The sequence below is a fragment of the Salarias fasciatus genome (genome assembly GCF_902148845.1).
Source record: "Salarias fasciatus chromosome 23 unlocalized genomic scaffold, fSalaFa1.1 super_scaffold_20, whole genome shotgun sequence".
Lineage (NCBI taxonomy): Eukaryota > Metazoa > Chordata > Actinopteri > Blenniiformes > Blenniidae > Salarias > Salarias fasciatus.
The window spans coordinates 12,516,845-12,532,331 of record NW_021941230.1 but is presented as its reverse complement, the minus strand read 5'-3'; the positions used below and the strand labels follow the sequence as shown (position 1 = coordinate 12,532,331).

Below are 15,487 nucleotides of genomic sequence, written 5' to 3'. Positions count from 1 at the left end.
TGGCACTCTTATAAACTCAAGATGGAATTTTCCTCCTGAATTAACACGATTTTGACCCTAAAATTACTCAAGTTGCTCAAAAAAAGCAATAATGAGAAAATGTGGCTGCAAAAAATTACATCAGCAAAAAATTTACCTCACAATGTTGACCAAAATGTCATAAATCCACTTTATGAGCTGCATTTTCATCTTCTTAAATGTAAAATATAGTTTATGTCTCCAATATTTTGAATGAACTACAAGCAAAATATAATCCTTTTATAAAAAACATTTCAAACATCTGAACTCTTGAAATGCAGCGGAAAAAAAAGGAAGAAAATGTCAAATATTTTCTGAAATGAACAGGTTTGGTACAACAAAATGATGAAGAGCAGACCAGTGTGGAGAGGGGAGGATTTGGATGATTGGATTTTCAGAAATGTGCGGGCAATTTCCATCTTTAAAAAATAAAAAACAAAAAAACCTGTCCAGAGAATTAACATTTCTCCTGTCTGGGCAGGTAATCAAAAGAATGTGAATTTTTCTATTCAATAGTCTGTTTACTGGGTTGTTTTTCTTCTTTATCTGGTGGGAACAGAAATGACACAGTCTGAGTCAGTGAAGTTATTTCACGATGATTTTAGTTTATCTTTTCATCTACCAGATACAGAAAGTGCGATTTCTGTCATTTACAAAAAAATAACCACCAGAGAGGCTCACGACACCACCATGTGGTAGAAAGTAGTATTACATGCTCAACTGGATACAAACATATTTCAGAGACCCACGTTGTTCTTGACTTTTACTGAGGTTTTTTTCTTTTTTTTTTTTTTTCTTTTAAAGTAGCTGAGGAGTCTTAATTTAAATTTGTGTCGAGTCGACAGAAAAATGAGTCCCCCGGAGCGTCCCTCTGCTGCCGGGAAAGTTTTGAAACGGAGGAGAAACTGAAGCGATACTCCACATCCGACCAACGGCAGCAGCAGTGGAAGCTTGTGCACAGTTTAGCAGCCCGAGTGGGAATTGTCTGCTCTGTGCTCAAAACATACTTTTCAAATCGACCCGGTTGAGTCACCACCACAGTATGTGTGTGTGAGTGTGTGTGTTTGCATGAGTATAAATAGAAGCCACAAAAACACACATTATCCCAGCCTTCCTGGTGTATTGTGGCCTACTTGCTGAAGCAGTGTTAACAGTACTGCAAGACGTGGAAAGCGCCTCCGGTGCCGTCGATGTAAACAGCAAACGTCTCTGTGTTGCAGTTTGTCATTCATTCATTCATTAGGGACACAAAGACGGAGCGTCACTTCTCTGAATCATCGTTTTGTTTGCCATGAAATGTGTTTTTGCGAGCATGAAAAGAGTCTCAGCTTGTAAAGAATGCTGATTTGGGCTGGAATCGTCTGGATTCAGCTTGAGACTATTCGGTAAACTGGTTATTTATTGGTTACTAAATGAGTTACCACCAGATGCCTGATGGTTAGTCAAAATGCTAATGTTTCAGCGGCAGCATACACAACAGTTTGTTCCTTTTTCTATTCGTAAACAGCAAAGGGTTTCATTGTCTGAATCCATGTTTCTCCAGAAAACTCAATGTTTTCTTTAATCATGATGACTAAATTACATAAAATAGCAACATTGCTTCAAATTTCAGTGATTTTCAGTGCCTTTCCCCCCCAAAATAAATGTTGCCTTTCATGAGAAAACACTTTGTGTGAGTGTTTCTGTGTGGAGAGTGTGTCACTAATTCCGGTTCCAATCTCAGATTTGTTCCAGAAAGCCATCATCCAGAGCGGCACGGCGCTGTCCAGCTGGGCCGTCAATTACCAGCCTGCCAAGTACACGCGCGCCCTGGCTGAGAAGGTGGGCTGCAACATGCTGGACACCATCGACCTGGTGGAGTGCCTGCAGAAGAAGAACTACAAGGAGCTGATCGAGCAGTACATCACGCCCGCCAAGTACCACATCGCGTTCGGGCCGGTGATCGACGGCGACGTCATCCCGGACGACCCCCAGATCCTCATGGAGCAGGGCGAGTTCCTCAACTACGACATCATGCTGGGGGTCAACCAGGGCGAGGGCTTCAAGTTCGTGGACGGCATCGTGGACAGCGAGGACGGCGTGTCCGCCAACGACTTCGACTTCGCCGTGTCCGACTTCGTGGACCACCTGTACGGCTACCCGGAGGGCAAGGACACGCTGCGCGAGACCATCAAGTTCATGTACACCGACTGGGCGGACAAGGAGAACCCGGAGACCCGCCGCAAGACGCTGGTGGCGCTGTTCACCGACCACCAGTGGGTGGCGCCGGCCGTGGCCACGGCCGACCTCCACGCGCAGTACGGCTCGCCCACCTACTTCTACGCCTTCTACCACCACTGTCAGAGCGACATGAAGCCCAGCTGGGCCGACTCGGCGCACGGCGACGAGGTGCCCTACGTGTTCGGGATCCCCATGATCGGCCCCACCGACCTCTTCAACTGCAACTTCTCCAAGAACGACGTCATGCTGAGCGCCGTCGTCATGACCTACTGGACCAACTTCGCCAAAACGGGGTAAGAGAGCGTGAGATCGCTTCAGGACTTGTTGACGATGACGATGATCGGTCACTTTAACTCAGGTGGAAAAGGATTTTAGACATGATCTCTTTCCAGTGACTGGTTGACTGCATTTGAACGTGCAAACAACCACATTTAGTGACATGTAATTAGAAGCTGTTTGTGTTTCAGTCAAATCAGACTCAGGTCAATCAATTCATAATCCCAGCATATTACACTCTGTGCCAGCTGAAAAACGACTCCGTACACAAACATCAAGAAGGCGCAGGTGCAGCGTTACTTTTCATTTGCGGTATATTTTGTCGTCTTTCCTGATGTCCAGTAACTTCCAAACAGAGGGAGAAGTTTCTGCTTCACATTGAGCTTTGTGTTGAGTTTCAGGTGATGATGAAAATGACACCATCCATGATGGATTCCACTGAACGGCATGAAACGTCACACTAACTGAGGATTTGCTCTCTATTGAGTATTTTCCTTTGTTTCAGCAACTTTACATCAATTATTACTGTTTAATCATTATTTTTAGCCAGGAAACACAAGTTCTTTTGAAAATAGTAACAGTAACATCACACTTTATTTACTTAGAGTTTAGTGAAAGCTTCCTGGGGCCACTGTCAAGGAGCTGACGTGTGACATGTGGAGATGTCTGCCCTCGTAAAACCTTCTCTCTCCCCCGTCAGTTTACTCTGTTTATTCCTTGACGCCGGGCAGATATGAGTTCCTGCAAATCCCGGACAGATTTGAGGTGAGGAATGAGCAGAAAGTTTTGTTCACTGATGAACTGGTGAGTCGAAGAGATCAAGTGGAGGTTAATAAAACAAGTCCAATCCTCGGCGGCGCTGCGGCTCGGCTGCATTTGATGAAAGGATTTGTCTGTTTGTATTTGGCTCACGTTTATTTTTTCTTTCTTTTTTTTCCCCCTCCACACACCTTGAGATAATGTATCATGGTGTTTGCAGCCCAGTCATTCTGAAAATTCACTTTAAGGTGAATAAATAAAGTCTTGATCAGCTTCATGGACTGCAGCGTCCGCTCCCCTGCTCCCCTCTGTTTGGCGTCCGTCCAGCCGCCGCCTCATCAGCGGGGGATTGGCTTCCTCACACACTCTTTTCTTGCAGCCTGCGTCCGATAAAACTCCGTCTGGAAGCAGATTCATCACCGTGAGCGCGTCCCCCAGACTCCATTTGGATTAAAGGAGGACAGATTGATGTTGGGGAAACTTTTCCTGATATTTCTATCAAGGAAGCGGATGAATTTAGCTCCTCAAGACAGAAATGGGACTTTAGGAAGGTTCACTGAGCGAGTTGAACTCTGACCTCGGAGTTAGAAGATGTCGGGTTTGAGTCCTTGTGGAAATACTGATCCGTTTAATTCAGGAGGATTACTCGGGGCCATGTACCGACTGCCATGATGAAGTTTAAATTGAAGTTATTCTTTATTGTGATGAAAAAATGTTTGTATTTTCACAAAACCAAAACTATCTCTACATAAAGCCAATTTTAATGATGCAAAATGCAGTGAAATGTCTAAAAGGAAGACAATCAGTGTCTTTTTAGTCGCAACTAAACAAGTTCTTTCTTTCTTTTTTGAGTATCTTAATCACAAATGTGGGGTTTTGGGTCAAATCGGCCGCTGATTGCTCCATTGTCACTTCACAAAGTCATTCAGAGTCTCTCCAACGTGTTTTATGCGAACGGGTCAAATGAAAATTGGAAGTGGTCCAGAATGAATGAAAGGAGTTTCAGTGAAACTTTCTTTGAATTGACTGGATCAAGTAATTACAGACGGTCTGGATTGAGTCTGCCTGGCACAGCAGCTCACTCCCACGTCAAAACTCCTCTTTTATGGCTCTTCTCTGCACTCTGTTATACTAGCAGCACATTACTCCAGTACACAAACAGGAAATAAAAGATTTAGTGTCACTTCACACGGAAAACACCAGTAAAGTCATTTTCGTCCTCATCGAGTCTGGAAGCTCGATGAAGTTTTGCATCGGTTTATTACTGGAACTTTGACTGGGATGCTGCACATCGTCCGGAAGTATATAGCAGAAAGAAGCTGCATTGTCCCTCAGGACCTGCGGTGGAGAACACTGCCTCGGGCTCTAAAGCTTATGCTGGCTCTTTCTATTTTTGCTTTGACTTTATATCGACTGAACTGTTGCTGAAGGAAAAAAAAAAAAACTGAAAAATCTGAAGTAAATATGGACAAAAATACCACACAGAGAGAAAAGTGCTGCTGTGACCAGATATTTCTGATTGAAAAAGTTATTACAAGCTGCCTTGTCTGCAGCCTCTTAAAGCGGCTTAGCTGTCAGACACTGGAGGTAATGCTGAATACATTACTGCTCATGCACAGACATGAAAGTGCGTGTTGACACCAAGTGCAACTGTGGATTTTCAGTCTTGGTGCACCTGCCAGGCGCAGAGTAATCCAACCTATGGCGAGGAGTGGCTGCTGTTATCGACAGACCGGCTGCTCCGTGGAAGCGTGTGCAGTAAAGGATGGATTTTGTGGTTCAGTGAGCGTCGAAGGCCTCGAGCGATGTTTTCAGCCTCTTATGTAGGAACAGCGGAGCGGCATATTGTTCCGGCATATGTTAGCAGCGAGACGACAGGCCTTAAGTGGAACCCCACCACATGTTGGCTCTGCTGCATGCATAGAGACATGTGGAGACAGTGCAGCTCGCAGCTTCGAGCTGTGCTTTTAAAAGACCGAACAACGTTCAGGGCATGTGGAGAGGCGGCCATGGAGCCTTTTTAAAGCTGCTGTTTCCACATTTTTCAAGACAAATGCATGAATCAGGTGAACTTACTGGAGATGTTAAGTCACTTTTGTCATTTGTTATTAGGTCTTTAGAAGTTTTTAAAAAGCAATTGTTAAAATTCTGTAGTCATGAGTCAACCGTGCCTGGAAGCATAATTTATCTCAGCTCAGTCACTCCTTTGTGATATGAACATCATGCATGTGACTCAGAACTCCGAGTGTTTCATCTAAAAGTCTTTCAGTGCTCACAAGAAAACATGGAAACACACCTGCAACACGACAACACAATCTGAGACGAACTGGCAACAAGACAAAGAGAGAAAAAGACCATTTCTACATGAGGCGGAGGAGAACGGGTGAAAACAATCAAGAAGAGACGAGACAATCCGGGGAGGGAAATTCACACAGAGAGGGTCTGAATCGAGAGGGAAGCAAACGGTCAGTACAGGAAGTCCACTTAACATAGAATTCACCACAACACTTAACGTGAACCTAAAATAAGGCACTCCACAGAAATATGACAGCTCCTTTACAGTGAGAAATGTACTTTGTAATCCCATTTTCTGGCATTATATGTTTTTTTTTCAAGTTGTAGTTCAGAAAAAATCCATAAAGAGAACCTCAGATGACCACAAATGGTCACTCGCTGGGTTAAAAACTCAACAACATGACTGATGTTCATGAGCATGTGAGGTAAAAACAGCCACAGCACTGGCGTGTTGCATAAAACTGTGTATTTTTTCTCAGAAGTGCCCCCACTTTGCATTGAAAAACTGTTTCCAAACACTGCAGCAAAGCCAAACACTCGTACGAGATTTCATTAAAACACACACTCAGATGAGAACACAGTTTCACGATGGGAAACATCTCCACTCAATTCGGTAATTAAAAGCACTGTTTTTGGACTTGAAATGAGATTCTGTAAAAGATGAAAAATGTCCTTTATGTTGGCTCCTCTACTTCTGGCTCTGCTTCAGTGATACAAACAGAGCAGCGATAAACACTGAGAGCAGGAAAACACTCTCACTCACTCGAGTTTCCTGAGAGTTTCCATGAATTCTGAGGGAAAAAAGTCAATATATAATGAAAAGTCTGAATTTTGGAGTATTTTTGCACCACATCCGTACTGGTTGTACTGTTTGGACTGTGTGTTTCTCTAATTGACCCACACTCAGTGCTGTTTGACAACGGCCCGTTGATGAAGGAGCCGGCCGACAGCACAGAGCTCAGTGACAACTCTTCCAGACCGTTCAGATTGAGCCTCGGCGAATAAAACGTCAAAGACCACGAGGGTTTTTCTAGCAGTGTGAAGAACAAGACGTCTTCCTCCCTCCCGCCTGCCTGTGTTTCTGGTTCTCTTCTCAAACAACCAGGATGACGACCTTCCAAAACTCAGATTACACTCCTGAATTAGCTTTGCCTTAACTCCCGACTTCAGATTATTTAATCTCAGACAGACAGTGGGAATGCTGCAGGACCTTCATAACCGAAAGTGTTGAGTTTAATGGTTCATCTGTATCTGAAACACATTAAATAGCTAAAACAATGTGCATTGCTTGGTGTGGTCAAATAGAGAAACAGATAAAAATGGTAGAAATGCCAAAAACAAGTAAAAAAATGGATATAATGGCTAAAATGGTGGGGGGAAAAAATCACTAAAAAAGCTCCTTATAAGGGAATAATTTGTATTCCCAATGTTCCTCAAATAACTGAGGGTTTTTTTTTTTTTTTTTTAAGGCTTAACATATATTGAACATATATGTCTTTATGTCCAGCTTCGGTATCTATGGTGAGGAGGGATCACACACTGTGCCCATCTCTACTGTCTTTATTTGCATTTCAGCACTGGGACAAAAACCTCAGTAGCTACTTGCTGACAGTAAATTGGCGCTCACTGAATGTTAACGTAAAGTCTTAAATTACATCACAACAGTTTACAAAAGTCAGGCGGATGTTTCCGTCACGTTAAATAGAAGGGATCAGTTATCATACAAACACACCGGTAAACCAAGACACCATATGTCATGTAACATGGGATAACATGAATTTAATGAAGGGTAACTCAAAAATAAAACACTAAATGAGAGTGATATGTTTTATTTCAGGGCCGACAACCGATATTTACAACCCATATTCATTTACAGTATGAGTGGAAATATTGGTGTCAAAATTTTGTTTTGTGTTTTGTAGGCTAGTGGCAGAGGTTTTATGATTATTTTTCATCTTTTCTGTGTGAGGAAAATATATTTCTGTTAGTATTGAAATAATTAGTGTTTGTGTTTGGATTTAGAAAGTGAAATGTTGCGCAGTTTAATTTTAACTACTGGGCTAACTGTTAGCACGTCAAGCTTCTTCTCTCCTCTCCTCGATGCATATATATGTATTGCTCTGTAGGCCCTGTGCATGCAGCTGTCGCTGCTGATTGGCTGTTAGCCCTGCCGGCTCTGACTGTAACCAATCAGATGGTGCTGTGGGCGGGACAATGCTGGAGGCGGAGTAGAATCCAAGCCAAGACGTGGCTGAATATGAGCCAAAATAACAACGTTTCATACTGGTCTCTTATCGGCTGCCTGATTAAAAAAATAGTCAGATGTCGATATGCATTAAAATGTCGAATATCGGCGCCCGTGATCGGCCCGGTCGATGATCGGTCGATCCCTAGTTTCAGCCATACTCGTTCAAACTTTTGTAGTCATTGTTTGCCCATTTTAAGACATATTTGTAACCTTTTTTTTTAACTGTTTTGTAAATTTTTAGTCAATGCTGATCATTTTAGCCATTTTTGTTCAATTCCATTTCTCTTTTTTTTTTTTTAAATAAACTTACTGACACCCTTTATGTTTCTCCTGTGAATTTCAGCTTTGGGCATAAATAAATAAGATCGAAATGTTCAAGAGAGCCTCTCCAGAAGCTGGGATCCAGCTCAGATCCTGGCCCTGCAGAGCTCTGCAGCTTCCCTCATGTTTGTGGATGCAGATCTCCAGGCCGCCATGAAATCCTGCTCAAACACGGAGCTTCCTGCGCTGTTGGAAGGGAGCAGCTTGTTGTTTGCTTCCTGCCTTGTCTCGGCTAAGTGTGTTAACCTCGACTCCTCGAGTTTAGAGTCGCAGTGGTTCAGGAGGCGTGAGGTAATGTCAAACTCGGGTCCAGGTTCAGATGAGTAAACGCTGCAGCGCCTGGAGTCGTAAACTCGGCACCATGTTGAGTGGAGCTGCTGAATCGGGGAAGAACAGAAGTTATCCTCACAGGTAACATCGATTTCAGGCCAGGGAAGTAACGGCTTATATCTGTGTCTTTCACAGAGCTGTAATGTTCCTGTGAACGGTTCCCCCGAGCGCCATTAAAAGTTTCTGTTAGGATCCGATTGAGTCGCTCCAAAAGGAGGGTTTTATTTGGTTGAAGCCATTCTGGAGTGAATCTACATCCGAGCAGTCCAGAGAAACAGGATGGCCCAAATTATTACAATTTAAAAACAATTTATATTGTCATGAAGCATATTTCTCCGCATTAGGTCACAAAATAAATTAGACTGAAGAATTTCTGACCTTTTAAGTGTCTTAAAACCCTGACAGGCCCCATTCTGTGGTTTCCTTGTTTCTCGTTTCCTCACAGTATAATGCAAAAGAGAAAAAGGGAAAAATAGTCAATATGGCTAAAATAGCAAGACATCACTTGAAGGAAAAAAACACGAACAATTTAACACTGTGATGGACATTTCCCTCCCTTTTTTCTTCTCTACAGTTAATAAAAAAGCTCCTGCAGCTGGACTGTTGGAGGCTAAAGGATTACTGAATTTGTGTGTCGCCCCATTATGAGCTTCGTATATCAGAATAATTTGGAATGGAGTTTTACATATATTCGGTCTACGCTGTAGAACGATATCAGCTTGTCTTTAGAGAAATGTGAAGAACCAGTGGTGTTCTCTCCAGTGTGTCCTCGCTCCAACACAGCTGATCGTAACGATCGGCTCGTTAGCAGGCTTTCTGCACTGCTTCATTGTGATTTATTAAATTCAGATGTGTTGGAAGAGACGAACACTGAAATCCTCCAGGACCAGAAAAACCCACCTGGCGTCTCTTCCATATGTTGATCATGTTAATCCAACATACCAGGGAATAAATACAAAGCGCTCACGCTCTCCTGTGGTCCAAACACCCTGACGTGTCCCGTTTTGTCTTGCAGGGATCCAAACCAGCCCGTCCCACAGGACACAAAGTTCATCCACACCAAACCCAACCGGTTCGAGGAGGTGGCCTGGACCAAGTACAACCCGAAAGATCAGCTCTACCTTCACATCGGCCTCAAACCTCGAGTCCGGGATCACTACCGCGCGACCAAAGTGGCCTTCTGGCTGGAACTGGTCCCGCACCTTCACAACATCAACGAATTCTTTCAGTACGTCTCCACCACCACCAAGATCCCGCCGCAGGACACCACGCCGTACCCCTACACCAAACGCTTCCCGGGCAAGAACAACTGGCCGTCCACCACCCGCCACCCGGGGGTCCCGCCCACCAACACCAAGCAGACCACGGATCAGCGCAAGAGCGGCGACCTGACGGACGAGTCCACCGTGGTGATCGAGACCAAGCGGGACTACTCCACCGAGCTGAGCGTCACCATCGCCGTGGGGGCGTCGCTGCTCTTCCTCAACATCCTGGCCTTCGCCGCGCTGTACTACAAGAAGGACAAGCGGCGGCACGAGACCAACCGCCGCGTGCCCACGCCGCAGCGCAACTCGGCCGCGCCCAACGCGCCGGCCGCCGCCAACGACGTGGCGCACCTGCAGAGCGAGGAGCTGATGTCTCTGCAGATGAAGCAGCAGCAGCTGGAGCACGAGCACCACCACGAGTGCGAGCCGCTGCAGACCCACGACACGCTGCGGCTCACCTGCCCGCCCGACTACACCCTGACTCTGCGCCGGTCGCCCGACGACATCCCCCTCATGACGCCCAGCACCATCACCATGATCCCCAACTCTCTGGCTGGCATGCAGCCTCTGCACAACTTCAACACCTTCGGCGGCAGCCAGAACAGTACCAACCTGCCCCACGGCCACTCCACCACGCGGGTATAGCTCCGCCCGCCGCCCGCTAACTGTGTGAAGCACAGACTTCCAAAGTCCCAGCAGATCTTATTTTGCTACCATGCCTTCTTGAAGAGTATATAGTGATCATAAAACTCATGGAAAATATTAAAAGTGAATGTTCTCTAGTAATAACTTCGTGGAGAAAAGCTTCATGGAAGGAAACTTACCAAAAGACAAGGCAGCCAGAGGATGACTGTTAATGTTCTTACGATACTGACGAAGAAGCTTCTGGAGGCTTTTTGTGCCATAAAACACACAACAGGAAGGCGAGGTTGTTGAAAAGCATCAATGGAGCATCATGAGTCTTCATGCATCAGACTTCTTGGGCACAGAAATTTACACCCAGCCTGAAATGTATTTATGAAAACTTTGCAAAAAAAAACGAAAGAAGAAAAAAAAAAAGAAAATTAAAGAAGCTATATAGTTGTGCGTGGAAAAAGTTTTAAAAAAGAGATTCTTCTTTTTCAGTTTGGCTGAGATCTTTTGCGTTCAGCTCGTGCTTTCTGTTGAGATGTGTGTAAATATATCTGAACATCCTTCTTTTTTCCCCACCTGTTAGTTTCCACTGAAATGACCAAATTGCGAACACAATCCCACCCCGTTCATCACACACCAGTGCTGTCTCGTGCATTGCTTTGTGTCCGCTCTTTAGACATTGCATGTCCGGGAAGAGCTTTCTTTTTTTCAGCGGCAGTCTGAGGAGGAGGAGCAGCTGGATCCCATCAACCGCTCTCACTGTTTTCTGTCTCCTCAGTCTCAGCACTGAGCTTACAATGTGACCAGCAATGTATTATTTAGAACTGAAGAACGCAGTGAGTTTTATTTTCTTTTTTCTTTTTTTGTATTTCTCTTAGTTGGATATGTTTGTAAAGAAATATATGTTAGATATTTCAAATTGTCATATGCTAGCAATATGTAAGGTATTGTGCCAGGCTTGTGATATTTTGGGTTACTCAAGCAAGTGAATGAGTGTAAATATTAATATTAATTATTATAAAATTGCAACACAGTAATCATTAACTCTCTTTCTGTTTTGCATCCTATGAAAAAAAAAACACAAAACAAAACAAACAAAAAAAAAAAAGCAAACAAAACAAGGAAAATATGGACGTACCTCCAGAAGATTTTAAGCAACATTTGTAAGATATATGAAAAAAAAATCTATTCTTGCCATTTGGTCCTGAAACCAGTCGAGATAACAAAAGGGTTTTAATGTAGAGTTTTAAAATCCTCAGTTTATCTTCTATTTGTTTGCAGTTTTGCCTTAAGTGATATAGACATATTTCTGGCTGGACACCTGTATAAACTTTTTCTGCAACATTTTTAATAAAACATTACAGTATTTTCTAAAAAAAAGAAAAAGAAAAATGTTTATTTTTATTGGTGTGTGTGTGTGTGTGTGTGTGTGATTTGATGACATTGCATTTCAGTCTGATATTACAAGACAAACAAGCAGAGGAATAGGGAAATATTGGGTAAAGACAGCTGCAAGTGCAGAATGTGTGCAAACGAGATAAAAGCCGACAGATCTCACTTCTTGAAGGACAAAACAGGACGGGACAAAATCTCTACACTTCTGAAAACCACCAGTGTTTTGATGTCTGAAACAGCGGCGGTTATCATCCACCATGTTTTCCACACTTTGACGGGAAATACCTCGACAACATCTCAATGAAGGGACTCATGGAAACTATTCAGTCTTAATGAAGAATGTTGAGAAACGATTCAGGAATGTTCCAATTACAACCATTCTCAATGAAAATAACTCCAAAAAACACTCAAAGATTTGGCTAAATTATAGTTAAGTGTTTTCAAAATTGTTTCTGAAATATGCAGTTTGTGTTTGGACTCATTTTGAAGAATTGAATCGCAATCTTCAACAACTATTTAAATCCTGATGAAGCTTGAAGCTCTTTGCTTGCTGCAGTATTTCGACGCTCAACATTCCTCATTTCCTCCCTGAAGCTTTTAAACCTTGAAGTGAGGATCAGAGTGTCTCTGGGTCAGTGACGTCCTGAACGTGTCCAGAGGCCTGGTTGGTGCAGGTTAACGTCCAAAACGTCGCTTTGTGGAGTTGCGCGTTGCTCCAGGAGAAAATTCCAGTTCCTCCAAGAGCATCTCTCACACGAACAGAACATTTGGATCATTTTCTGTGTGAGTGTGCATGTTCTCCCTGTGCAGCCATCAAGACGTCTACCTGAGGTGAACGTCTGACTGGACTTCACCCATCGGTGTCAATCATGTGCCTGTTTTTAGTGTTTCCTGGTTTCAGTTTGAGTCTCCATAACTACAGTGAAAAGGCTGTAAAGGTTGGATGAATGGAAGGTTTGCTTACAAAGACCTCTCTGAGATAGAATCTGGTAATCTGAGCTGTCTGAGACTCTGGGTGATCTTGCTGTGAGACAGGGGAGAGTTCACCACTTCACCGCCGTGCAGCTGCAGTATTATATCACTCAAACAAAAGAGATGCGATGAAGCAGACTGAGTGTTTGCATTATAGCTTTCCTGAATGACAATGACACGAGGAGATTCCCACTTCTGCCGGGGCGCAGATTGACTCCTGTTTGCGGCGCTGCAGCTGCACGGTGCTTATCGAGTTAGGCTCAATCAATACTGGCAATCTCGCTCTTGAAACTTTGAAACATTGAATTGCATCTGCAAACACTTTGGCTCTGCCAGCGAAGCTGCATTGTCTGGCTGTTTTGGCCTTTGTGGGTAGCTGTTGTGCTCCGTCAGGGAAAACAAGATGCACTTCTGAGCTGAATGGCAAACAGAGAATAGCTCCTGCTCGGGGTACAAGGCCTCCCCTGACACTTGCAGTCAGAGTCTGAGCATCCAGAGCGCTCCACCTCATTTCAGTCCGGGCTGTGTTCATCTCGGCTTGTCTGGAGCAGGAACATGATTTTAACCTACAAATAAAAACTCTAAATGGTCACGAGTTCTGAAACCAGCAGCTGTTTCTGTATATTTTCTATCAAATAAAATTCATCTGGAGTTTTTGAAGACAACACACACTTTAAATTTAACAGAACATCTGTGAATTTATGCAGACGTGTTGGGAGATTAGACAGTGAAGAATCGCTGACATCTTTTGTGGTCATTTCGTTTGTTTTTAGGGCTCACGGCTTTCCCCTCCCTCTCCCTGTGTGAGTGCAGATGTGTTTTTGTGCAATTGTGTAAAGTCAGAGGTCATGTGAGAGGGCGATAATCGAACGAGACAGAATTGAAATGGACGTATGACTTTCACATTTTAGAAGTTCGTTAAGTGAGACAGTGATACGCTTTTCGTGAACTTGGTCATAACAGCCGCTACTTCAAACATTTCAGTTTAAAAAAACTGCAAATGAAGCTGATGTTGATAAAGCAGGATCATCAGTAGCAACCTGACAATATCTCCCAGCCACGCCACGCCACGCCACGCCGTGCCGCGCCACGCCGCGCCGTTCCACATTCTGCCGCACTTCGACTGGTCGGTGAACAGCTGAGCGCTGCAGTCGTGCAACTCCTGGCGCCATGTGGAAATGCAGGCTGTCGGTGGTCGAACCTTAATTTGCTTCTGAAGTGACTCTTTTGGGAAATACATACTAACACCGTTCCCCCCGCCAGCGTATGAATTGGAAGTAGTTATAAAAAGGTTGTATATTTGACCCCCTCCTGTGAAACCCGCCTTGAAAACAGCCGCCATCACCTGTTCCATCACTCCACCTTCATCCTCACCGTTCAATCTATTGATCCTCTTTGCAACAAGGAAAGCAAATTAGCTTTTGACTTAAAACTGAAGTGACAGGGGGAAAATTGAAATCTTTAATAGTAATCTGCAGCTGCTGAGGCGCGGTGGACGTCTCCATACAATCTCCTGTGACATTTGCAAAGCCCCCTCCACCCACCACCCCCTCAGCAATGTCAGGGCTGACGTATAAATGAGTCTTCCTGGGAAAAAGTTGGCAGCACCAGCAAGTTTCTTTCATTGCAGAAAATGTTTGATCCATAATATATGATCCAGAAAACAAGTCAGTATAGATACCAAGATGAATATTTATTCTGAGACTTGTGTGCAAACAAAGCAGCGTGAAAGTGCAGGCAGCCTTTTAATTGGCGTGTTGTTTATGCTTAGGGTAATGGAGGAGGAGTGATGTAGGGAGGAAAGGCAGTGGGTGGGCGGGTGGGCGGGTGGTGTGTGTGTGGCGGGGCTCTGAATGTGAATACTGGAGACTCGACTGGAAGTTAATTAAGCTGGCAACAGCGCTCCATCACTCAACCGCAGTCCCAGAACTGTCATTCAAGCACGCCGCACTCCAGGCAGCCATTACCCCGGCATATCGATCGCCACGGTGACAAGGTAGTGCACCAAATGGGAGTGGGCAGAGATGAAGGTTGTGTGTGTGTGTGTGTGTGGAGTGTGGGCTTTGGGCTGTTTCTGAATGCCACACAAAGCCGTGCTGAGAGCAGCTGCAGCAGGAAGCTGGGCTGTGCTCCTCAAACATGGATTAGGATGCAGGTAAATACCTCGGCAGCAACGCCGGCTGATTGCATTTCCCTCCCCGGGTAGACGGGGCCTTAATAGGTGAATATGAAATCTTCAGAGTCAATATATATGCAGTTAAGTGGTGAGGAACTGAGGTAGCGGCAAAATCCGCCTCAACTCTCTTTTTAAGAGAAATACTGTCCTCCGCTCACTTTCAGCCGTCACTAGTTGTCCATGTAAATGTGTGACTCAGAAGTGATGCAGAAAAGGATCGTGGGATATTTAAATCCTCTTCCCCTGCGCGCGCCTCCATAAAATGTCAAAAAATGGCCGGCTGTGTATTAACAAACCAAGCGATTTACAGCTTCCACCGTCAGAAGCGTCATGAGAGCGGCCTGTTTGTCACAAACAGAGATTTGTAAATATTTCATCATTAACGCTGGATTAACATCGTGGGGGATCCGAGGCTAAAAATAGCCCCCGTCCCTCCCACACTCACCGTGCTGTGTAGATGTGTACGGCACACCAGCCTGTTGAAGAGCACTCATTTGGTTATAATCGGTCCGATTCTGTGGCTCTGCTTTGATTTTCAGGTTCATTTTTCTGAAGCTCAGAGGCTGAGAGCCACGAGAG

At 44.4% G+C, this 15,487-nt stretch overlaps 1 protein-coding gene across 1 annotated transcript in view; it reads left to right on the top strand.

Moving 5' to 3' along the window:
- nlgn4xa (neuroligin 4 X-linked a) overlaps nucleotides 1-11,588 on the top strand; it is a 64,923-nt gene extending 53,335 nt beyond the window's left edge. Inside the window, exons 4-5 of the mRNA XM_030086084.1 lie at nucleotides 1,742-2,531; nucleotides 9,483-11,588. Coding sequence (XP_029941944.1) covers nucleotides 1,742-2,531; nucleotides 9,483-10,377 — 1,685 coding nt within the window. The 3' untranslated portion in view covers nucleotides 10,378-11,588. The remainder of the gene's footprint in view (nucleotides 1-1,741; nucleotides 2,532-9,482) is intronic.
- The last annotated feature ends 3,899 nt before the right edge of the window (nucleotides 11,589-15,487 follow it).